This window comes from Clinocottus analis, unplaced genomic scaffold, assembly GCF_023055335.1.
Source record: "Clinocottus analis isolate CAN_PGR_092001 unplaced genomic scaffold, fCliAna1.0.p SCAF_5, whole genome shotgun sequence".
NCBI classification, from domain to species: Eukaryota; Metazoa; Chordata; class Actinopteri; order Perciformes; family Cottidae; genus Clinocottus; species Clinocottus analis.
Window position 1 is genome coordinate 15,875,251 of NW_027176207.1, and position 25,383 is coordinate 15,900,633.

The 25,383-nt window shown below is 42.0% G+C and overlaps 1 protein-coding gene across 1 annotated transcript in view; it reads left to right on the top strand.

Moving 5' to 3' along the window:
* Window positions 1-25,173, top strand: part of stk32a (serine/threonine kinase 32A) — a 55,826-nt gene extending 30,653 nt beyond the window's left edge. Inside the window, exons 6-13 of the mRNA XM_068601360.1 lie at window positions 2,184-2,221; window positions 7,249-7,338; window positions 9,182-9,285; window positions 12,254-12,370; window positions 13,655-13,780; window positions 15,597-15,725; window positions 22,213-22,277; window positions 22,516-25,173. Of these exons, the coding sequence (XP_068457461.1) occupies window positions 2,184-2,221; window positions 7,249-7,338; window positions 9,182-9,285; window positions 12,254-12,370; window positions 13,655-13,780; window positions 15,597-15,725; window positions 22,213-22,277; window positions 22,516-22,633 (787 nt within the window). The 3' untranslated portion in view covers window positions 22,634-25,173. The remainder of the gene's footprint in view (window positions 1-2,183; window positions 2,222-7,248; window positions 7,339-9,181; window positions 9,286-12,253; window positions 12,371-13,654; window positions 13,781-15,596; window positions 15,726-22,212; window positions 22,278-22,515) is intronic.
* The last annotated feature ends 210 nt before the right edge of the window (window positions 25,174-25,383 follow it).

A 25,383-nucleotide genomic window follows, 5' to 3' on the forward strand; every position in this document is an offset into this window, starting at 1 on the left:
TGTGTGTGTGTGTGTGTGTGTGTGTGTGTGTGTGTGTGTGTGTATGTGTATGTGTGTGTGTGAGGGTCTATGTTTCTGTTTATTGGCAGTGGTGTGGGCAAAAAAAAAAGTCTGAGTAGTACAGACAATGTTATGAAAGTAAAAGAAAGTGCCAATCACAGATACAGATCAGTGAAAATTATCAGAAAGAAATGAATAATTTTCCTTTGAATTAAAAATAAATGGCCGGGAGTGATGTCATTGGGCACTGAACTGCTCTTTGAAGTGGCTGACTGTCATCAAGGACATTGGTAATAATACTCGTGCCTTTATGACACTGTGTCACAATTTGTGAATCCGCAGTCTGTGTTTCTCTGACATCTGTTGTCAAAAGGACTCCTCTCTAAAAATTCACTTTCTATGGTTCCAAGCGAGAGCAGAGTATTTCATAAGCCACAGTACATTACTGTCAGGAGAAGAAAGGGTGATTCAGAGAGGAGAGCATTTATCAACAAATGTGTGTCAACAAAACAACAAAAGATGTATGAGTGGCTGAGCGTCACTCAGAAACGCAGTGCAGTGAAAGTGCAGTGCATCAGAACAAAATCTAGGCTGACGAATGGCTCATTCTTCTGGCTACAAAAAGACACTGAATGGGTATGTTTATTCAGAAAATGACATTATTGTCATTTCTATGAACGTACAGAAAGTACCGCCTGTATTCACTGTCATTGGTTGCCTAAGGCAGAAGTAAGAAATAAGGCCCTGTTCAGACTGCCGGCCCAAATCTTTTTTTTTGTGTGTGCGTTGCATTGCCAGATGTTTTTTCTGGACTACAAAGATCAAATGTTTCTAAACCACATTTGCGGTTTCCAATTGGATCTCTACAGATGTGTCTCAGTCCAGATGCTCTGGCCGCTCAATTTCAAAGTGTCTTTCGCTGCCCTGACAACTAAATGTTTCCACCAGTCAGTACTTCTGCAGCTGGCACCACACCTCTCGCTGCGCAGTGAAGCCCGCCACGACTGCAGCACGGATCCTTCTGGATGCCTTTAGGATTTATGTGGCGTCAAAGCAAAAGAAAATAGAGAGGTGCAGAAAAGCAATGGGAGCGGTGAGAAGCAAGAGCTGTGACTTTAGTGAGAGCCTCAGTCCACACCTGTTCCTCTTCTCAGGTGTCCCAACTACTCCCACAGCTTCACCTGCTGTCCAAGCTCATTTCCACCTCTTTTCATCACACACACCTGGTACAGTGTACCATTTTCAAGTGTATGTATGGGTGTATTATATGTCAATTGTTTTCACTTTCTAAAGTGAAATGACTCAACACAATAGTGAGTCAGCCTGCTTGTATATATATATTTTTTTTATGTTTGATGACCTGTTCACACAGCTTTGGGTAATACTCTGACACACAGGAAGTGCCCTGTTGTCAGACTTCAGCGGCAGAAAATGTGGCTTGTGTAGAATAGGTAGAAGAAGAACTGGGTAACTGATATGAGCAATGTAACCTCCCTGGCAGGACAAAGAGGAGAGTGCCACCTACAGAAACTCAAGCGTCATCAGCACTAAATGAGACATCCGAGCACCACCCACATGGTTTTATTTACAGGTGGACTGTGGGAAGTGCGGTGTTGAAACACCAATTGCTTATCACTTTTTTTTTTTTTTTACAAACAAATCAAAATCAGGAATGTGGTTGATTACAAGTTAAAAGCACATTTTAATGATGTACCTAACGGGACCAAATGTGTTCTAATATGATGAGACTGGGATGACTAAAGGTGTCATCTCACCATCCAATATATTTAGATGCTGTTGGATAATTTCTCTGACTGGTGTAATGGGGTCTAACTTATCATACCGAAACATCCAAGCAGGTTGTTAGTCAGCCAATTCAAGGTACTCCTAAAATAACTTCTGAGTGTTTTATGACTTGCCTCAGTCATGCTTAGGTCATGCTTTTGCTGTCAAACCAAATGGTTCATAGCGTCTTAGTTTGTTTCTTTATATTACATGTATATGTATGAAGATATGACTTTAGAGATCATTTGAATCAATACCGTACTGTCTTTTTATTCACAGTAGCAATTGTTGCCTAAAGCCTCTGGCACCGACTATGCAAACGTGCAATCTGTTCCTGATTTACAAAACACAAAAAGACATACTAATTTGACTCTACTTTTCTATGTTTTCCCTCGCAGAGACATCAAACCTGACAACATACTACTGGATGAACATGGTAAGATTCCTACTGCTTATATTTCCATTTCTTCATATGGAGGTGAGTGGGTGGAATTCCAAGACTTGTTCACGTCTGGTAAGAACATTTAACATGGTGACCTTACTTGACTTAGCGTCCCAAATTTAAGACATAACAGCTTCGGACTTAGGATTTCACCGTACCTCAGACCTCTGGGATCACGTCTGCACAGATCAAAAGGAGCGATGCTCAGAGGCAGGTTTCACGGTCGCTGCCCGGATCGGCCTTGCAGCATAAAGAAAGAAAGCACCTAACACCAGGTTTTAACAAGTGAAACACAGAGGAGGAGTGCACATGTGAATTTTTATGTACTGTCCCACACTATGCCAGTCTGCGTTGGTTGAAGCACTGTAACATTAACACGGTGTTCTTTTTCTTTGAAATATATGATGTCATATAGGACTGTGGAGGACGGGGTTATATTAATGATGCCTCCTCTGCTGCCTGTTCTGAATGATTGATAAAGTCTCATAGGCTTCAGTGTCAGTTTCAGTTTGACACAAATAGACACACACACACACACACACACCTCACACACCTCACACACAGGGTGTGTCAGTGAGAGGAGTGCAATTGTAAATAAAGGCAGACTGTAAATTCCATCGTTAATATGTCAATCAAGAGGTATATTAAAGTGCTCCATGTGATCATTCATCCTCCAGAAAACCACAGAGATCCCAGACATAAGATGGCACAGTACTCACATGCACACTACATGGCCAAAAGAATAAAGAGCATATAGTTTCAGTGACAGATCATTAGAGATTAAACTTAACAAGTTCAAAGCACAGAGATTGCTCGTTACACTTGGAGGATGTGCTACCTGAACCAACGAAACAACACCTGTGCCCTTCTGGCAATGGCGTGCAAAATGAATGACATTTGTCCCCCGACTCAGGAGATTTGAGTAGAATCTGTGCATAACGGAAACAATCTCAAATCTATATTTACAGGCACAGACAAGAGGTTTCGGTTATGTTGCACACTTTCCTGAAAATGTTGGAATATGATCATGTTGTGTGGTAGTTTTATTCATGAGCTGATTGTAATGTGTATACAATATCCTGATATTTAAGACCATGAATAATTAACTGACAAACTAACTACAGTGTAGCTTTCAGATTTCCCTGAGATGGAACTATGCAGACCAAACCTAAACATTAAAAATATACCCCCACACACACACACAGCCCTGACATCTTGGAGGGTACTGGGCAGCTACTGAAGGGTTATGTGGGATGGCAGCCCTGCTGTTGCTACAAACTGGGGGGAGAGAGAGAGAGAGACAGGGATACATCAGAGAGAGAGAGAGAGAGAGAGAGAGAGAGAGACAGGAATACATCAAGAAAGAGGAAAGTGATGAGCAAACATTTCGTGAGATAAAGATTTGTCAAAGGAAGAAAATCAGAGTTGACAAAGAAAGAAAGAAATCTGGGAAGAAGAGTGATAAGGAGGGAGCAGAAAGAGAAAGGCCGCCTTGTCAGCCTAATCCTGATTTCCACAGGACACCCAACGTTTACCTGTGCTTTCTTTCTCTCTCTCTCTCTCTCTCTCTCTCTCTCTCTCTCTCTCTCTCTCTCTCTCTCTCTCTCTCTTCTCTGGACTGTATGTGTGCGTGTCCTTTCAAACTCAACAGGCGCGTCGCTCCTCCTCATGCATCCTACCCGCACTCTGTTTTCCAATGCAGACCTGTAGTTTACCTCCCCACTTAAGCCTAAAACAACGGGGAGGCTGTTTACTTCTGCAGCACTCCATGTCAATTGTGCGAGCCTGAATCGACCCGTTCCTCCTGTGTTCCTCCGGGAGCGGCTTCATAGAGAGAAAAACAATTCACTCACGCACGTGCGATGTTGCTTTTATTAAATCGCATAACCCTTAGGACGCTGGGAGAAGCTCCAAGAGGGCCGTTGTCAAGGTTAGAAACGGTGAGCACGTACGCATGCTTCGTAAGCAGGCACTCCATTAAGAGGCGACATTGTGAGGGAAAGCGCTCTCTCTCCTCCTCTCCCAGACAAAGAAGCGCCAGTGCATACTGTAGGCGTGCACATCATCACCCACGGGACTCTTTGGGAAAGTACAGTATCGGATCTTTCTTGCTCAGAAATATCAATTTGAGTTTGTGGGAGCAAGTCATTAAATTCATATTGGAAATGTATTGGAATAACACAAGCCATGCAAGTTAATACGGATGCAACGCATTGGAGAGGGCTGATCTTCTGCTGTGGTCAACAGAGTTTAAGTGCTGTCACATAAAGCTGCTATATAAAGTTTAAAATGAGCAACAGACGTCCCGATTGAGACCATTAGTAGACTCACTTGTGTATGTACAGTATACGACGTATTGCAGAGAGGAATAAAAAATAAAAGAGACATGCAGCAGCGTGACATAACATAAAGGATCAAACCCGACAGTTGTGGAGGTAATCCCGGCAAAACACATTAGATAACTAAGCCACAAGGTAACCCGCTGAACCATTGTTCAGCCACCTCACATTCAACACTCGCAAGCAGGGAACAGTTTGACTGGTGACAAACAGGACTTAATCTGATGATTTTAGAGCGAGAGATTATACTTGGATGTTTATGGAATACTGCCACTCTGAACTGCATGTATTATTTTCACGAATTCAAGTCTGACCTGTATTCCCTTCATTTAGTGCACACACACACACACACACACACACACACACACACACACACACACACGAGCGAGTGAAATGGCCTACTTGCGAATAGCGCAATAGAAGCTTAAAATCCAAAGGAAAAAGAACTGTTTGAGGATTAAAAATAATAACATTAAAAGCATTGCAACGGTAGTGAATTCAGTCATACCCCAAGTTATACCCTGTATCAAAGTCAGTGAGATTAGGAGTAACAGGTACATCAATAGTCTGACTTTTTAGAAAATTAAAATATGTTTAAGTTAGGAGGGCTTGTTGTGTTCACTAATTTAACAACGTACTGTGTCAAAAAACTTGTGTTTGTTACTGTATTGAAGCTGTTATTCTTTTATCTCACATTCCCATCATTAAGTGTATGGATATAGCGGCACAGTTTCTTGATTAATCCAAATTAAGTTGACTAAAAATGAGTGGCTGATGCCAGGTTACCATCATGGCAAAAGTTAGCGTTGTGCCCTGGCGACAAAGCTCTCTTACCCGAAAGCAATGTCCTGTACATTGTCCATAATGCAGATTTGGAAACTGTGTCATAATCTCTTAATCTCTCTCTCTGACATATGACAGTTCTCTCTGGCTATATGGTTGTGTCCTGTTACCATATATATATATAAAATCCTGACACTAACGAGACTCCAAACTACACTTACATAGGTTTGCTCTTGTATAATTGTTAATTTTTCTACAGAAAAATTAACAATTATACAAGAGCAAACCTTTGAGTCTAAAAGTCTCTGCTATTGGACATCAGGGGCTGTATTGCTCCTCCCACCTAACTGAAGCAGTGAGGTTTGAACTGGCACTTTGGTTAACATTTTCTACATGTTATCATGCAACTAGATACTTTTCATCCACGCAGCCCAACATTTCGAAGATGGTTATCCGTTTATTCCCGCTGGCTACTGTGTAAAACTCTTGTCCTAAATCTGTCTTCTGCAAAGCGTAGAGAGATGGAGACAAAAAAGGAAGAAAAAAAGGGGGATAAGTACTGTATTTGACAGAGACAGGAGACATCATTAAATATGAAAACATAAAAGAAGCCCTGCTCTAACTCGAGCTCCACTTATAGTCCAACGTTTTGCTGCACCTCTGTCACAGTCATCAGGCTGCATTGACTATGGTCCTCCTCTACCTGCAAAGCACCACACTATCCCACCTCTGCGCTTCACTACGCAGCAACGCCGCAGATTACAATACTGTATATGAGCACATTTCAGCATATTTCAAATGGTAAAGGACACAGAGAGGTAAAAAAGCTAAAGTAACAGAAATGGGTTTGTGGAGGGAAAATAAAATGAAAACCTGAATAATGAAGAGGACAGAGGAAGGCTATCTTAAGGGAGGCAAACAGGACAGGAGAAGGAGAGGGTGATAAAAATGCTCACAGAAAGAAAAGGTGTCGTAATGGAGAGTGATGGAAAACATTGAGGGAGGAGGGAAAGAGAGGGAGAAAAATAAAGGAGGAGAGGAGCGTATCTTCAGCTCTCTTATCTTTAAAGCTCAGTGTAAATAAATACAGCTGGCCAGCTTGTGTCTGCTTTGTTTTCACGCACAGTTACCAGTTTAAGGTATATATATATATATATATATATATATATATATATATATATATATATATATATATATATATACATATATTGAACTGTGTACAGTATGGCTACTTGCTATGGTGGATGTACTGTATGTGTTTATGAGGTGATTGAGGACATCCATTCATCCGAACAATCACCCTGCGGCAAAAACTCCCCAGCTCTATCTCACTCACAAACACACACACACACACACACACACACACACACACACACACACACACACACACACACACACACACACACACACACACACACACATTCAGCTCATTAGTGTGTGTTCAGTGTGCATGTCGTGGACTCCGGGCCATCTTGCAGCATGGTGAGACACAGGTCAATGGTTTGACTTTGACTTTGGAAATCATTCAGGTTGCTTAAACACTCACAATTTAATCACGCACATGTTTTATCCCATCAATAAAGCTGCAGTTCATTTGCATTTGATGCTTTTTAATGTCCTCAATGGAATGATTGTAAGTGTACATAAAGGCATTATTTCTATCATGTTGTGTATTAAAATTTTGATCCTAACCTGAGCAGCTATCGGGATACCAGCTCCGTGTAAACTGTGCTTGGAAAAAGGGGAAAAGCTTCAAAGCTTCGGGGAAACAGTTCATATTGATGGAGTAAACAGAGCTGTGTGATCTTATAGCTCTGTGGCCACTTTGGCTTTATAGGGTTCACACAAGTGAGCCTGCTCTGTGTCTCTTTGAGGTAATGTAATCCCTCTGTTCTACAGGACACGTCCATCTAACAGACTTCAACATCGCAGCCATTGTAAAAGACGACCTGAAGGCAACGTCCATTGCTGGGACCAAGCCGTACATGGGTAAGAAAACTCATTTTTGACCAATGCTTCACACGAAAACTTTAATAACAGGGGCATCAAATAAAAGCTTGAAGGAGCCGTTTCAAACTATTAGCTTTCATTTAGAGAAATTATGGAACGTTATTTATATAAACTCCACAGAGCACGCTTATGTTCGCTAATCCAAATTCCCGATGACATTGAAGGGATATTAGAGACTAACTTTGGTAAGCCCTGGCTCCAGGCTTGACGTGAGGAGACAAGTGCCGACACCCAGCACACGGTGCAAATAGAGATTCAGGTTGTAATTTTTACATAAAGCCCGCTCTAGAGTAGGTTTGAAAAAATAAACTCAATGATTTGTGAAGGATTGAACTATGGGTAGAGGGACACAAATCATGTCTGTACAAATCTGTAAGATGCCTCTACAAGGCAGCAAATAAGAAAAACATGTTTTCACCCTTAAAGCTCCTAAAGCCAAGTTCAGAGAGTTTGACTTGTCAATATTAGCTGCCCGATGGCCAGGAAACAGATACAGCTAAAAATAAGTGTGCAGTATTGACCAATCCATGTTCGTACTTTGTTGTGAGTTATACATAGTAAAGGTTTAAAGCTTAGGGAGCTAAATTATTAATTCTGCTTCGTAGACATTCGAGGTGACAAATTCGAAACTTGGATATTTATAATATGGAGACATGACAACCTTTTCTGTGCCTAAATTTGTGCCTTCTTTGGTTTGTGCAAAACATTCTTCTTGGTTTGATTTGATGCATCAGTCAGTGTTGACATTCTAAAGAAAGTTATGATGCCTTTAGAAACGGGCATTTATCCTTTTCAGCGCCGCTGCAATCACCCTCCTCATGACTCTTAAGTCCAGTAGTGATCAGGTCGGTGAGGATTCAGCTCCTGAGAGATCCGATAGGAGCTTAACAGGATTTCAGGGGGATATGAATGACGAGGCCGCGCATGTTTGTGTGCGCGTGCGCCTGCTTTTATCCTCACAAAGTCTGTGCCAATGATGGAGAATGATCTTGTGACCGCGTGTGATTCCAGGCGGATACTCGGTGGTGGAGTAGATTATTCAAGTGTCTCTCTGCAGTCCATAAACCAAAAAAAAATGTCTCGCCCAAAAAACCTGTTTGGTTGATTAGTCATTACAAATATATTCTGTGTGGCTCCATTGACTCCAAGTTAGATCCCAATAATTAATACTCGCCTTTGGCAAAAGAAAACCAGTGGAATTTATTCATCCCAGAACCACAACATGCGCTTAATGAGCTCAACCTCTTATGTAAAGTCTGCTGTTACAAGACATGTATATGTAATCGACACAGCATGTGCTAATCTGTCTCACAAGCCCCTTTCAGACATGTGACGTGAATGTGACAGCTAATGTGACATGTCGGTCTCACGTCTCAAGGGTCAGATCTTTCCGAAACACTTCTAACATCTGCAGCACTCCCTCGCTATTATTTCATTTTTCATTCATGCCAATTGCGTCTAACGAGTAATACAATTATGAGAACATTTGTGAGTGCGCTCGCTGTGAGAAGAGGGAGCGAGTGTCCCGCGCAGTGATGATGGTCATTAATTGAGGCTTCAACTGCAAAGTAGGTTTTAAAATCCATCATGGTTCAGCTCTTTCTGCAACTATAATGCACTGAATAATGCCAGTTTGAACATTTACGGAATAAAAAACAATGACAATTTTAAATATATTCCTATTGAAGTCATGTCTTTCTTGTAATTTAAACTGACTAAACATGTCAAAAAGGTATCAATAATACACTAACATCAATTACATCTATTTCTAACCTAGCAAAGTTGTATATTTGATTTTGTTGTCATATTTCCTGTCTATCAGCTCCTGAGCTGTTCCAAACCTTTGAGGGGTCCCACCCTGGCTACTCCTTCTCTGTCGACTGGTGGTCGCTGGGCATCACAGCATATGAACTACTGAGAGGACAGGTGACTCCATCTTAACTCCCTTCTGCGTGGCCGTTTGGCTCACTTTACTGCAGTGGAACAAACATATGACACCGACAAGGAGAGTCCTGACAGTAGGAAAGAAGACATACAGCGAACTCAGCCTTCATAAAACAAAAGGGGAGTAAGGGGGAGGGGGTTATAATTACATTTAAAGATGACCTTACTGAGAAAGATGTTTAACTGTTTAGTCACGGTGTGAGACGAATCGCTGCCGGAAAATGACTAATTGGAATTTGACTTATTTTAAGAGTCACATAATTGGAATAGATTTTTTTTTCAATATTATTTATTGAATTTCACGCTGGTCCCATCTGGAGAAGTTTAATTCTGATGTCATGGAAATGAACACAGGACACAATGCTTTCACTCCTTCTCTTCGCTGTATGAGGCCGTGTCTGAGAGCAGGCAGGAGCTCAGACTGCAGCTGCAGAATTTACTCTCATATTTCACGGGGATGAATACATAAACTACAGTCTCCTCTGTCCACACTGACAAGGACCCAGAACACCTGAAACTGATCCGGCGCTGTCGTGAAGTGTTCCTGAAATAATTTCCTCTATTTAGACATCTCAATGCTCTCCCTTTCACTCTCCTCCAATGAAACTGTTGAGTTACTTCAAGAACTTTCCATTTCACTTTTCTAAAACACATTCTGACCCAGTTACAGCTCACTCCCACTGGCTCATGTTTAAAGCTCAAACTTCATCTCACCTCCAAACCTTCGTTGAAGCCTCCTAGAATATGTCCTGTCCTCTTTTTGACCTCAAAGCTACATCCTACCAGCACCATTTAGCTGAAGTCTCCTTTCTTACCTCAAAAGCTGTGTCCTGTGATTTTTCAAGTACTTTTAACCTTCACTCGTTTCGATGGGAAGTGCTGAGCTCACAAGTACTCACCCAGAATTGAGTGAAATAGACGTGAGCCCTTTTTTTGGAAGTTCCTGTATAATCTGCATCTTCTACAAACCTTCTCCTAAACTTGATTTCACCCCTCTCTCTGCATACCGCCCTCACATTCTCCTTGAAATGTAATGTTCACCTCATCCCTCTGTCTCCAAGGGACTTCCAGCTACATCTTTCTCCGACTGCCATATTACAACATGGGCAGAATTATTTGGCTGTTGAAAATGGAGAGCTACAGCTATTATCCAGCTCCAGGCACCTTTCGATTCTTTCAGCCCCCACTTCAGCTTATCTCTCTCGCGGCGAGTCATTTCTCTCACCATGTGTGAGATAAATGACTCGCCACTTGTTTTTTAAGAACGGAGAGTCCAAAAAGATAGAAAAAGTTGCAAAGAATTAAAGTCAATGGGGGTTGCGTTTACCAGCAATAAAACTAATATTAAAAAACGTTCACACAACTTGTACAGCATAATAGGCAGGATGTCCCAAACACATGAATCTCCACTAAAACATGTATAAAACTCTTCCAACTTGCAGAGATGAGCGTGACTGTCCAAGCGTGAGCTGCAGAAGGGCTTCACCGCAGTTCAAATCAAATCAATTCAATTTCTATTCAGTTTATTTTGTATAGCCCCGAATCACAAATTAAAAATTTGGGCTTTACAATCTGTACACATACGACATCCCTGTCCCGGGACCTTACATCGGATCAGGAAAAACTCCCCAAAAAAACAGAAAAGGCCCTTTCACAGGAGAAAAAAAGGGGGAAATACCTTCAGGAGAGCAACAGAGGAGGATTCCTCCCCCTGGATGGACAGAGTGCAGTAGTTTTGCTTTTGTGAAACAATTACCCTCTTTACTTAATTCATCGAGCCTTTGCCTTTTCTCTGTTCAATGTGAAAGCACGCGAGAAAAACAACGTTGTAATTGAATAATTGATATACAAATGGTTATATAGTGGGAGAAGTATTCCTTTAAACCCCTGTTCAGACCGGCTATTAAGCTCCAACCACATGTCACTTCATCATTTATCTCCTCTCCCAGCGTCCGGGCTTCCCTGCTGGGCCTGACCACTGGTTGCAGGTAGAGATCAAAGCAACTCAGCATCTCTCCAGAGCTGCACATCAGTCACCGTCACATAGTTTTTTCACCTTCAGCCTCCTCCTTTTTTCTTTTTTTTAATTAGACAACAATTAACCCTACACAGGGAACACAGAGACGTGTTTCAAAATAGCGTGGATATACTGAAACAATTTGAGTCAATTTCTGCCTTCTGTCATCTGAAAATCCGGCGCTAAAAGAAAATATAACTGGCTCATTGACATCCCATGTGTGCCTTGTATGGGGAACGTAATTGACGTAAAGCATCTAAAAAGAACATGGAATGGAGCACCTGCAGCGCAGCACTGCATGTGGTCCCATCTTGCTCTCCCCTTTCCAGTCGTTCAGTAAATGAAGGCAAAATGGCCCAAGAAAACATTTCGTTCAAAGAACCTGAAATAAAAATGGAAGAATACCGAGGCAGGCACCGCTCCTATTTCTCTTACATCGAACGAGGCCAAAGTAGCATTAAAAGTGTATCAGCAAACAATCTGGGAGACACGGGGAGAGGGGCAGATTGTCCACCTCGAACCAGCCTCATCCAGCTGTGTCTGGTCACTGTGTCATTCTCCAACTCAAGTGGAAGGAGGCTTCCTGTCCTGGGAAATAGACCAAATGGGGGTCGGGGGGGGGGGGGGGGGGGAATTGGTGTGAAGAACTGTCAACAAGCCGCTCCTGTTTTATGACCCACAGAAAGCCCTCTTACACTAAAAGGCAATGGGTTTAAGTTGTTTTGAGAGTTTCCTCTGTCATTTGTTCTCACCAGTGCAGGAAATGGGTTCACGGAAGGAGAGCACAAGGAGAAGAGGAGGGGAGTGTAGAGAGGGCCAACTGACAAACTAACTTTGAGTCGCTGCACACTGTATCAAAGAAACTCCTCCAGGCAGTGCATGGCTATGAATACAAGTATTGTGTAACATGTTCCTCCTCTCTCCTCCTCTCAGAGACCATATGTGATGAGATCCAGTACGCCGGCTAATGAGATCCTTCAGACCTTCCACAAGGTCCATCCTAGCTACCCGGCAGCCTGGTCTTTGGAGATGAAGTCTCTGCTCAGAAAGGTACATGATTGGCCATGTTGAGAGTGTCACATTGCACAACAGATGTGTCTTTGAATTGGGTACACCGCACCTCCATGTGGTCATTTATCTAAACCTGCACTTGCCAACTTCTCACATTGATTATGCCTGCTGGCAAAACTCCAATACCAGAATACCTCGGTGCACAACGACCAGTAAACTGCTAACGTCACACCAATTTGACTGGTGGGATCTTGTCATAAGTATGGACGAGAGGGCCGAAGAGCTAAAAGTTGATGAGTCTCGCTTTTTGCTCCTCGGTTTGAATTTTGTATTTCCTGTGGGAAGACCGCTACCCACACCCGACACCAGCACCTCATTTCACGAGGTGCATCGATAGAATCTGAATTAGAGAGTCACTTTCATGTCACGTCAGCCTTAGTTTGTACACTAGAGGCTTATTTGTGGATGCAAGTGTTGCAGCTTGCAGAGCAGCTTTAGAAGTATAATCATCAAAGATTCAAAAACAGGATTTTTTTTGTGTTATGACTCACAGTGTAAAAGTTAAAAAGGCAAAAAAAATATCTAAGGCATACTGTACAAAGTGAGCTTATGCTTACAAACACTGCAAACGCACATGGCAGCACACCGAAGAAATACAGCTCTTCATGTCACTCCTTAAATAATGTTTTTTTTATTGAATGAAATGAGCATATTATCACATCTTAACAGTCTAATCTTAATTACGACTGCAAATGTATATTCTTCTTGGTGCAATTAAGTCTCTTGCGAAGCAAACAGATGCCCTGTCGCGGTAGCATTTGGGGTTTTGTCTTGGCAGCGATCCACTGCAGTCAAACTGTTGCATTGCTTCGTGCTCAGACTCTTCGTACCTCATTGGCATTCCAGTCGCATGTGTAAATGTGTGTGGAGAGAGTGTGCGTGTTTGTGTGTGTGTGTGTGTGTGTGAGAGAGAGAGAAACAGAGAGAGAGAGAGAAAAAAGGAGAGAGAGATGGAAAGAAAGTGAGAATGTAAGAGGAGAATTCCATGCTCAATATATTTGTCCTTCACACTTCACCACCCCTTGAATCTTCCTCATCACCATTTGCTTCATATAATGCACCTCATTTTCTTTTCCTCTCGCCAAATCCTCTGCAGTCCACTCCTCCATATCATCTGCCCCCTTAGTCCCTGCATCCTCATTCCCAGACACATCCTTTCGGGCAAACATGTGCTCCTGTCCCAGTGGGACTCAACCGCCAACTTTTTTAGCTATACCTCCCCATGGACAATTGTTCTTACTCTAATCCTTCTCTCTCCCTCAGTTGCTGTGCATAGATGTCCAGAAGCGCATTTCCTGTCTAGCAGAGCTACAGGATCTGGACTACATGTCAGACGTCAACTGGGACGCTGTGCTCAGCAAACAGCTTCCTCCCGGCTTTATTCCCAATGTGAGTATACAAAATAAACTGAGCACTGGCTCAGTATGCTACCCAACAAAATGCTCTGCATAGAACATTTAAAAAAGTGCTTCAAAAACAAAACAACCGACACTGTGACGCATGATTTTGCTCTTTTCTCACATTTCGAAAAAAATCACATGAATTCCCTCAAACCCTCCTTCGGTTGTTCGCTTAGACTTATTCCCAAAACAGTATTTCTCCCAAAGGCGACCAAGATGCAGGGAGGGGGTGGCGGGAGGGAGGAAAAAAGAGTAGGTCTGAACTACCTACTCCTTACCGAATCCTTGCTAGTGGAGCTGTAGACACCACCATCTGCTGGGCTGAGCCGAAACTCCCACAGAGTGTGCATTAGACACCCAGATGCAGAGACACAGCAACATGTGGATACATGCCTCAAGGAGAAACACTACAGGTGGTCTTTTGCTGGACTCATTCACTGTGCTCTGTTTTAAAGCTGGTAGCATCGGGATTGAGGATCTGACACAAGATCGGAACCTGCAACCGTCCAGTTCATTTGACTCAATGTCATAAAACTGTCATAAATATAAAACAAATAAAAGAACAATAGCTATCAATGGAGCACTTTATTTCATTTTTTTATGGCTACAGGTATGGTATATTCATTTAGCTACACTTATGACAGACACAATATTGAGGTCAACCAACTGTTATACTTATAATCTGCTAATTAATGTATCGACCATTTTGTTTTCTTTCGACCAACAGTCCAAACAATCCAAAAAAATCTGTTTCTGTTTACTATCACATGGTTGGAAGAATAACAGCACATTTTTTTTGACAACTTAAATGGTGTAAGTGGATGATTTCTTGTTTTTTTCTTTCTTTTCGTTTGGCGTAAAAGACAACTTTAATGGCTCTAACAATGATAGTTTTAGTGAATCGGCAAAGTGACAGTAACTGTCATCCCTTAGCGCCAGGGCTCATGCAGAATAATGACTGCTGCAAGTGCAAAGATGACTCGATGAGTTGATCAAGTTCTAAGTCTATTGCGACTGCAGAGCAGCAGGTTTCCCCAGCGGGCCGCGCTGGCACAGCAGAGGAAAAGCACAGAGGATCGATGGGGAATTGACAGTGTGTCTCTATCTAATTATAGGCTTATCCTCTGTCTTCAGTGCCTTATGGACTGTTAATGTCTGAACAGGAAGACAGGACTTGGCCCCTCTATTTTGTTTCCTAACTTCCCAGCATTCAATCTTCTTTGTCTTTATTGGCTTTCTGCATTTTTAGTTTTGCATATTATTTTACGGGAGGCACATGTCAGACATGTATTAGGGCTGGATACTTGTTTTCCCTCTCAATGTGTTGATCTTAAACATTGAAAACATTGGCAAAGACACATGCCACAATACAACAACAGGAAGTGATAAACCATTCATGAAAACACTGTGCTGTTGCTGTGGTCAGACAATTCACAAGTTTGTCTTTTCTGAAGCAATGACGAATTTTACGAAAAATGTATAAACAATGACAAAACAGCTCACAATCATCTTGCTTCTACAGAATACTGCCCTAAACAATTTAAATAACTTTACAGTGAGCTATATTCGAATTTACAAGAAATATCAAGTGCACACGGTGCTGAAACACTGATTGATACTGAAATCAAAACCATTAGAATTCCATAAACGACTACTGAGTGTTGGTGTGGCATGGAGGTTGTGTCTCAGAGTTACTTATACTAATAATTATTATAATTAGTTACACTAATACGATTGCACAATTGAACCCCTGGCTCTCCTTGTTTGTTTTAAATGAGTGCCTGCATGTGTCTGCTTCTCTATAGAGACGGAGACTAAACTGTGACCCAACATTTGAGCTGGAGGAAATGATCCTGGAGTCCAAACCACTCCACAAGAAGAAGAAAAGGCTTGCGAGAAAAAATAAGGACCAGGGATCTGATGGCTCTCCACAGGTGAGCCTTTCAACCTTGAATGCAATACTACAGCTGAATGGTTGGATTTGAACACGTAAAGACCACTACTGGGAAGCTGCCAAATTATATTAAAACCTTAATAAAATAAACTGAACTAATCTACTAGCCCTTTAAAGGTGTCTCTCCATCAGCGCTCATCATTATTCATTAACGAAAGATGACCGATGGTTCCATTTGGCTCATTTACTGGAGATACTTTCCTCCTTAGTTTGTCTTTTAAATGTGTCAGGAGTGCTATTGAGAGTCTTGAGGAAACGTTCTTAGAGCTCTGTCCTCCCTCGCCTTCATCAGGATAAATCGTCCGTCTGTCTGATGCGAGTATGGGGAAGGCGGAGAAGGCGGAGAAGGCAATCACCTAGCTCTGGCTGCAGTCTTTTAGTCTGTCGCTCCATCGTCATAAATCTGCTGTTGTCCTCTGGGTGTTTATAGAAAACAGAGAGGAAATCACTGAAAGGTTAATTTGATCAACTGGTCAAGTGAGACGTGGGAGGAACACACACACATTACACACTCGTCAACGCTGCGATCGTGAAAGCGGTGAAGCAGCAGCGTTTCATTTCAGGTCGAGTGCAGCAGTGGGACCTGATAAGTGCTGTCATTTTTGTTTTGAGGAAAATTGCAGTTAAAAAAACCTCAAGTAATGTGTTTTTACTTTCATCTTGAATCCAAATAGGACTTACAGGGTTGAAAAGCTTGGAGGAAACTAAAATATCACTCTGTGGAGCAAGAAAGATCAGGTTGACGTGCAAGGGCTTCTAACCGGGGTTATTTACAAAACTGGTATTAAAAGAAGAGTTTTGGGCAGATTTTGTAGTCAGCCCTAATATTGACTTAAACATGGTTTTAAAACATGGGTCCTAGTCTGCTTATCATAGCCCATTTCCCCCCTAATGTTGTGATAAAGTATTTTGATAATAATACAAATTGATGAAACATCATCACAACTGACTATAGAATACACTTCTGATTAATGCTCATGGTACATCACACAGTATTTAATAAATCTGCTGCTATGTGTGACCCTAAGAGGTCAAAGAGCAAGTGTGTCACCACCTGACCTGTGTCGACAGTCACGCTCCAGTGATATATATTTGTATATATCACTGTATAATATTTAAATAGAAAAAAACAACAACTAAAAACTACGCTTTGGTTTTGGAGGAAATGAGTGTGTAAGAAATACAAACAGTTTCCTGCTACAAGGGAGATTTTAGCGATACACTTTAAAAACCAATATTACGGTGTGTTTATCAGACAAAATGTATTTAAAGGAGAGGACTCCTTTTGTATCTTTAGATTATTTCCATTGAGACAGTAAAAGTTCCAGCAGTAGAATAAAACAAGTCGTGGTTTCACTCACGTGTTCTTCCCAGTTAGCGTGCAGTTGTGTGTGCTGGGTCCGGTCACTTTCCAACAATATTTCACCACACTGTTGAAGCCTGCCTTCGCACACTACAGTTTGCACACACGCACACACACACACACACACACACACACACACACACACACACACACAAACGCAATGTCATTACAAAGTTAATACGTTTGGACCCTCTCCCACTCTTTTGGCACCATGGAACAGTTTATGGGACTCCTTTCTAATAGAAGTGAAACAATTTGTGTGGTCTCGAGTCTGAAGCATATACTTTGCCAGCTTGCGATAAGAAGTCAACGCTTGCCCAAAGTGCGTCATGTTTAATGGAAGCCGACAGCTGCTTATGGAGACCTGCTTATGTGCATATATCAGTGATATCTCACTGGGCAACCTTTGTCATCCTTTGGCCCATTCCAACAAAGAGAACGTCTTCTATCCGAATGAAATAATGATAGTGGCCTTTCACGGAAATATTCATGGTAATGGTCACAGATGAAGTAACAGAGAATGGTCAGACTCTAGTTGTACTTTGGTGACTTGCATTTCCCTTTATTTATTTTGGGTATCATATCGGCAATATTGGATTAATGCAGTTTGACTGAAGCCAGGATGATAAATATTCTCCTTGAAAAAGGAGAAAGCCACTTTCATAATGAATAAGTATCATTTTGTAAAAGAAGCATTAATGTTGTGATGCATTCTTTGATCAGTGATCAATTATAAGTAGTAAATAGCAACGGTGGTTATGATTTGCTGAACTGTCTTGAAGAGATTAAAAACAGAGGATTACAGAACATTTTTTAAAGACCTTGGTAACTCCCTCTCGAGAGCCCTGCCAATTTGGCACCACAACGTCAGCAAACAGAGTCTGGGGCATGTGTCCTCCCCTTTTTAAAGTACTTGCAAATATAATCCTCAGCGTCCCTTTTGAAGGCGTTTTTGATGAATACCTTTGTTCAGAATATCTTCTTCTCAGTGAACAATGTGTTTTAAAATTGAAGAAGTATTTGTCCTGGCCAACCTGGAGAAAGCCTTTCACACCTACCGTTAAATCTCCCCATCTTGCTTAGAGAGGCTGTTATTAATCTCCCGTTGTCTGTAGCTCAGAATACTGTGGCCAAACCGATCCTATTCTGCCTCCTAATCTGAGTCCCTGGATTGCTAGTGTCTTGATTCAATGTCCTTCTGATCCTTCTGGTTCTCAATATGAATATTCATGTGTGTCATGCATGTGTGTCATGCATGTGTGTCATGCATGTGTCGGTCTTTCAGGGAGAATATTTCACCTTATAAATATCTCTATTAGCTCTATAAATATCGGTTTGTGTTTGTGCAATGCTTTTCCATATCATTGACGAGGGACCTGTGGGGGCCACTTGTGATGGATGCACATAAGAGAGCTTGATGCTGGATATGCGTGCATAAAAGTGTGTGCATGAATGTGTGAGTCGCTGCGTGTGTGTGCAAAAAAGAGAGGGACATGGTCTGTGCAGCATTTCTGAAACCTAGCAGATCAATATTGAATGAAGTAAGCTAGCTGCCCTAATGCTGTCCCACCAGCTTCTTACTCATTACCCTGACGCTGCTCTGTATTCTTTTTGCATAGTCCTCCTCTTCACGCAACTATATTTCTCCCCCTTGTCGTCACACTCTTTCGACAATGCTGTTTATATGTCACTCTCCCCACCCTCCACACACACACACAAACACGGATCCATTTGACTTCTTTTATCTCTCCGCCTCAGTGTTCCCAATACGCTCATAATGTAGCATATAATTAGTTCAATTAAATCACTGATAATAAGCAGCAGAACATTGGAACTGTGCTGTGAGAACAGAATGAATTGTTGAGTCTCCCATCACACAAACACATACACTTCTCACAAAAAAAAATGTAATCTGAGCATATTCTTTTCTGCATGTATCAAACACAGTGGAAACCTGTCCAAAGAAACTGCGGAGCTTTTTTCCTATCTTCAAGAGCATGTTCTTTCAAATTGAGAGCATGATTCATTGATTTAACGTTCAGATGTTGCCACGCTTTCCTCCGTCCTCGCACTCATACTATAGCCCTTTGCCCTTCGATTTGCTCTGCTTCTACTCAAACTGTATGCTTGCACTCAGATATATTGGTTTTGCACAGATTTCCTGCGCCCTTCCCCTCACATTCATGCGGCCTCTGTATGCTTGTAAAAACGTCTGCTCTCAGATTTCTCCTCTGGTCACGGATGCTTTCTGCCAATTGCCATGCTAAGTTCAAATATCAACAATCCTTCACCGGAGTCGCTGATGACGCCCTAAAGCAAAACCTGCTCGGACTCGGCGTGTGCTCGTGTGACACTGGGTCGTTAATGCGGTGTTGAGAGCGTGTTAAGCTGCTATTATTCGGGCGTTTCAAGGTGGTTCCTTGGTGGCAGCAACAGCGTTACACAGAATAGCTGGTATATGCATACATGAAGGTACATGAAATTTGACCTTTTTTTTTTTGCTTACGATGACGTTGTCGAACAGGACTTCAGCGTTCTTCCCTGTCCTTTGCAATTGATCCCTTCCAGAAAAAAACATGTATTTTGTAAAAATGTATATGTGCTTGCTGCTAGGCAAATAGATCCCGCACATCGGAAGCAGTCAAACAGTTGTCGCTCAAAAAGTACGAGAGATGATGCTTTATTCCCAATGAGATATTATTAACATATGACTTCACATTCAAAATCCATAGCGCTGGTTTGATTGGTCTGGTGAAATATAAAATAAATACAGTGTCGTAAACGCATACCATTTACATCCTACTTTCTATGATAATAGAGTTTATGATCCATCCATTTTCAGCCGCTTATCCGGGGTCGGGTTGCGGTGGCGGTGGCAGCAGGCCCAGCAGGCCGACCCAGTCTTACCTCTCACCCAAAACATTTTCCAGCTCCTTCTGGGGGACCCCGAGGCGTTCCCAGGCCAGCCGGGAGATGTAATCCCTCCAGCGTGTCCTGGGTCTTCGCCGGGGCCTCCTAACAGTTGGACATGCCTGGAAAACCTCTAATGGGAGGCGTCCAGGAGGCATTCGAATTAGATGCCCGAACCACCTCAGCTGTCGCCTTTCGATATGTAGGAGTAGCTGCTCAACTCCAAGCTCCGAGTTCCTTACCCTATCTCTAAGGCTGAGCCCGGCCACCCTACGGAGGAAGCTCATTTCAGCCGCTTGTATCTGCGATTTGATCTATAAGTGATCAAATGTATTTAATGCTTTATAATTTAGTGCGCACTCGTGATCTCTGCACACTCGTACTTCCTATTTCCAGCAGAGCTCCCTGTTGGTTTGTCTCATTAAATGGAAAGTTTAATCCAAGCAATTAACTTCTGAACTGCCTTTTCAAAAGCAACAAATAAAGAGAGGGAGAGACAGAGAGAGCTGATGGTGAATTGCAGAGCGTTAATGTTGCTGTTCTCTTAGCAAGGCCAGAAGGAGGTTAAACACAAAATGCACTTAAACAGTGCAACTTGTGTTCAACCTCCTCCCTCCTGAAACCCGGTTTGCAGTAAATAACAAAGTATTTTTGCTGGCTCTTTAAATAAAAGACACCAGAGATCTGCTTTATAACCAAACTGGGGAAATGTTCTGCAGGTGGTGGTGGTATTGTCAGGTTCCATCATGCCTTTAGATCTAACCATATGTCATTGTGAAATGGGCAACCCTCCATCACACCCATCGTCTCATCTGTCACATCCATCTCTGATGTTTGACAAATTGCATACAGTATTCCTCCTCTGCCTCAGTCTGCCTGATTGCTTCTTGGTCCTTTCAGTAGTCTGCATCAACCACACGCAAGCACACCCTTTGTTCCCACTCTCTGTCTGGATGATTTGTGTTTATGTAGTTATGTTGTGAATTTGTCATTTTCCTCTGTGATACTGCTGTGAAAGGGGTCCCTTTACCCAGAAGCCCCCAAGAAAAGACACTGACTGCCACTGTGTGCGTGCAAGATAATTAACTAATGCGTTTCGACACCTTCTGTTCTTTCCGTCCACTTTTCAAATGTACATACACAGCAGCTCCCCCTCTCTCTCTCTCTCTCTCTCTCTCTCTCTCTCTCTCTCTCTCTCTCTCTCTCTCTCTCTCTCTCTCTCTCTCTCCCTCTCTCTCCCTCTCTCTGGTTCGCTGCCATCATTTAGTTGATGGCTTTTGGTCTGCCAGTGGCTGCTCCCCCATCGTGACAGCACCTGTACAGAGCCTCTCTGCTGGGCTGTGTGACTGACTGCTCTGGGCAGGGAGTCAGCCACTTCTCTCCTGGAGGGGCTTTCTGTGAACCTGGATGTGACTGGAGGGCTGTAATGGGAAGCAGCTTTCTTGAGGATTAAGAGCATGCCCTTGATAAGGATGAGGAAACCCCTTAAAGTGGAGAAATTCTGGAGCACCAAAGTGGCCATCTTGGAATTGACGTGTAATTTCATGTTGGTTAGCTAAGGTGTAAAGGCACAGAAAGGTAATATTGGCCGGTCTTGGTTGGCAAAATCATCATCTGCACAATGAACTGAACGAACCCTTCTGTTCTGTGTCTCTGCTAGTTTGCCTCCCTGTCAGACACACACACTCACACATACACACACACACACACACACCACACCACACACAGTGCAGTGTGTCTGTGTCACGCAGTGTAATAGTGATGTATCACTATGATCTCTCTGGCCACTGCCTCCCACGGACATTGAGGAAGCACCCGTCTACTTGTCTTGGCACTAGTCGTGCGAGGACAGTCTGGCATGACAGAGCCGGATGTTCTCACATGATTAAGTGGGCCAAATATGTATGAGTGCATGGAGCAGGTGGAGACATCAGAGCACAAGTGTCCTCTAAAGTTAGGTCAAATTCCTCTTCTTGCATCTTAATAAATTAGAAGAAACTCATGTGAGGAAAGTAGTGGGTGTGGTCTACTGCCTGTCTCCAACCAGTGATGCCAAAACAACTGTGTGTACATTAAATAGAATCAATTCTCTAGATGTAATTGGTAATAACTAAATATTGTGTTATTGGTTGTTGTTTTTCAAGATTGCCAGCGTTTGAGTTAATGACGTTGTGTTTGCTTGTCTCTCCTCCAGAACGGTCAGTTGCAGCAGAGATTGGATAATGTCCACAGAGACTTCATTGTCTTCAACAGAGAAAAGTAAGAAACCTCCTTTCCACCCAAACAACTACTCTTCAACCAACACTGCTCATCTCATTGTGGAATGATTTACATTATAGTGTAAGCATTCAGGAAAATTAAATGTGCTTTTTGGACTGCAGCGAGGCCTAGATTTAAAGTAAAAAATTAAAAAAATAAATAAAATACTTGACCTTTGCAAAATGTCATAGTAAATTGGTAAATGACGATAAAATGAGAGATGTTCTTTATTCAACAGGTCAAAGAAAGTTGTGGTGGACTCAGACTCCTCTGAGCTGTCCACGAGTGAGAAGAACAAGGCCATAGAGGATGGACAGAACAACAACGTTGAACCGGCTGCCTTCTTATCAGGATAGGTTTTAAGACCCGAGATCCCAAACGTAGTCCCTCACCACTTGCACCTGCCCACAGCTTGTAGATCAGCAATTTACACAAAGACACATATCGTCCTATCAGCACGGGCACTCTTCTCCAATGTCCCTTCACCACAACACATACCTGTGCATCACTGTTCGTCCACAAAACCCACATCGAGATCTGCAGAACTGCCGGAGTGAAACGGACTCCTGGAGCAGCAGCCATGCCGAATCGAGGCTTTTAGCTTTCCTGTCACAAAGAAGATGGACTCTCAGCAGAGTGTCACTCGCACCGTGCTCCTTTACATCACGCTGGTGCTCTACGGGCTGCTCAACCACGACTCTGGGCAGCGTGCTGAAGTGAAAATGAGATCACTCCCCTGCCGAAAAACTAAAAAAAAAGAAGAGACAATGCCACACCTGCTCAGCTGTCACAGTAATGAAGTCTGAGGTGGTTAGCATTGTCTGAAAGCTTACTGCTGCTGACATGGGTGGGACACTCAAGTGTCTATTTTCAGCCAGGCATTTTCTGGTTGACTCCAGTTATTTCAATACAACAATGGTTCTCCAGCGCTACGGACTCAACGAGAATTGGCATGAGGGTGGACGCCTTCGTCCCGTGTGACGCACAGGACTCGAGCATGACACTAAGAGTACAACACATTCAAGCAGAGAGGTAAATAAGGTAGAATGAGGCCTTTTATTTTAAGAACGCAACCACAGATTCCTCTGCGATAAAAAAAAATGAAGAGCTGAACTGTAGGCTTGGACGCGAATGGCTCACTTTATCATAGCGGCAGATAGATGGTGGCCGTGGTCATTATGCTTAGCTTAGCTAGTCGAGCTAACGGAGATGGTAGGATAGGCAACCGCAAGTTGTCTTTTCACTTGCCTATGCTTTAAGTTGCTATGGAGTCAAAAACAGACATTTTAGATGCATTTGACAAACAATGCTTTTAGGGTTCACCTTGAAGGTCCGCTCTTGCTTGACCTTGGAAGTTTTATGAAGTCTCTGAAGTAAAGGCCACCAGGTGTGGTTGAAAGCTCCAGGCACAACAGGAAGATCAATTTGCAAATGACCGGCGGGGGGGCTTTAAATAAAGTTTTATAGCTATGAAAATGTAGAAAAGGTAGACAGTAGGTGTTATTTGTTTTGCACTGAACCTTGCTTTGCACATGCTTCTTCATCAACTGTAGCATTTATGCACAGAGAGACAAAAAAAAAATCTAAAGCTGTGAGTGAACACTTATTCCCTTAGGGAAGGTTTTATAGACAAGGATTAAGCTGAGTCCTAGATAAGATTTATTTTCAGTTACTGTATGCATTGAAATTTGTTTTTTGTCTAATAATGTTTGTGCCCTTCTTCTTTTGTGTTGAATACACCCAATTACATGTGCCACCAGATAAGTCTGTAAATTTGTATTTAAAAGGAATTACTCCCATACAATAATACATTGTGCAACAAAACCTCTTGTGCAAATGGTAGCTGGATTACACAGTGGGGAAAAAAATCCTAATATTATATTTACGAACATGCAAAGTTGGTAACAAGAGAACTACAATGGACAAAATAAGCACCAGGCTAGACTTTACCCCATGTTCATTCGATTTCAAATGTATTTTAAGATGTGTCTGAAACTATATATGTCTAAGAAAACCACACCTGTCTCTGACGTTTTGGAGGGATGCCTTATTATATATAAATATGGCACATAGCTCTTTCCCTTAAACTGTACGTGTATGTAGGAAAAACCTGATCTTTTTGGAAAATCAGACAGTTAAAGCCATTTCTACTCATTTCTAGTCATCCTACTGACCTCGATCTTATCTATGTGCAATACAACTCAATCCTTTCAAGTCTATGATACTTGTTCTAATATTTAAAATAGATTTCACTCTATTCAGTTCATTACTGTTGGCACTTTTCTATGGAAAATTGGTACAACGTTTTGACTTGACTTTGTGTTGTTGTTCTTGTTGTTGTTCTTGTCGTCATTGATGTAAATTTACAGATCCACAGGTGGTTTCCTGTATAAGTTGTTAGATCTAGTGCGATAGTTAAACAGATGGCGTGATCCTGAGTATACTCGGGGTAAATTATATTTGTGAATGATGATCTTACTTTGTTCATGTACAATAGGTTCCAGATGGGTCGGCTTTATTGCGACATAATCATCTGATGTGGTCGATTCAAAAAGTGAACACATAATGATTGAAAAATAATATTTGACCCAGGTAATAACATTTTTTGAACGAAACCTACCCCAACATAAAAAAATTAATTCTGGGTACAGATTTGTTTCACACCTGTGAATTTCATTCCAGTTCTGTTGTCCTTCAGTTGTCACTTTGTGTTTATTGTATTTAAATGTGATGGAGTTGCAAACTATTAAGGTGTGCCTTAAAAAAAAAAAGACTTTCTTTTTCTGAACCAATCTGACTTTGCTTTGTGCTTTATTTCACGTCACGTCTTTCTGAATCACCCTATTGTATTGAATAAGCATTATACGTAAAATGGGACATGGAATGGCATCAGTAATAAAAACATTTAAGAAAAATCAGGAAAGTTAAAGCATTTTAAAAAAAAGAGTGTTAAATCAATCGGCTAACAACTGGGTAACAACTAATCTACATAACCTTAAACAAAACGTGCACGTATGTCATGCATTTTATGTGTAGGTTGCTCTCCACTATCTTAAAGTATGCTGCCCCCTAATGTTCACTGATGAGTAGTGCAGTTAGTAACCTA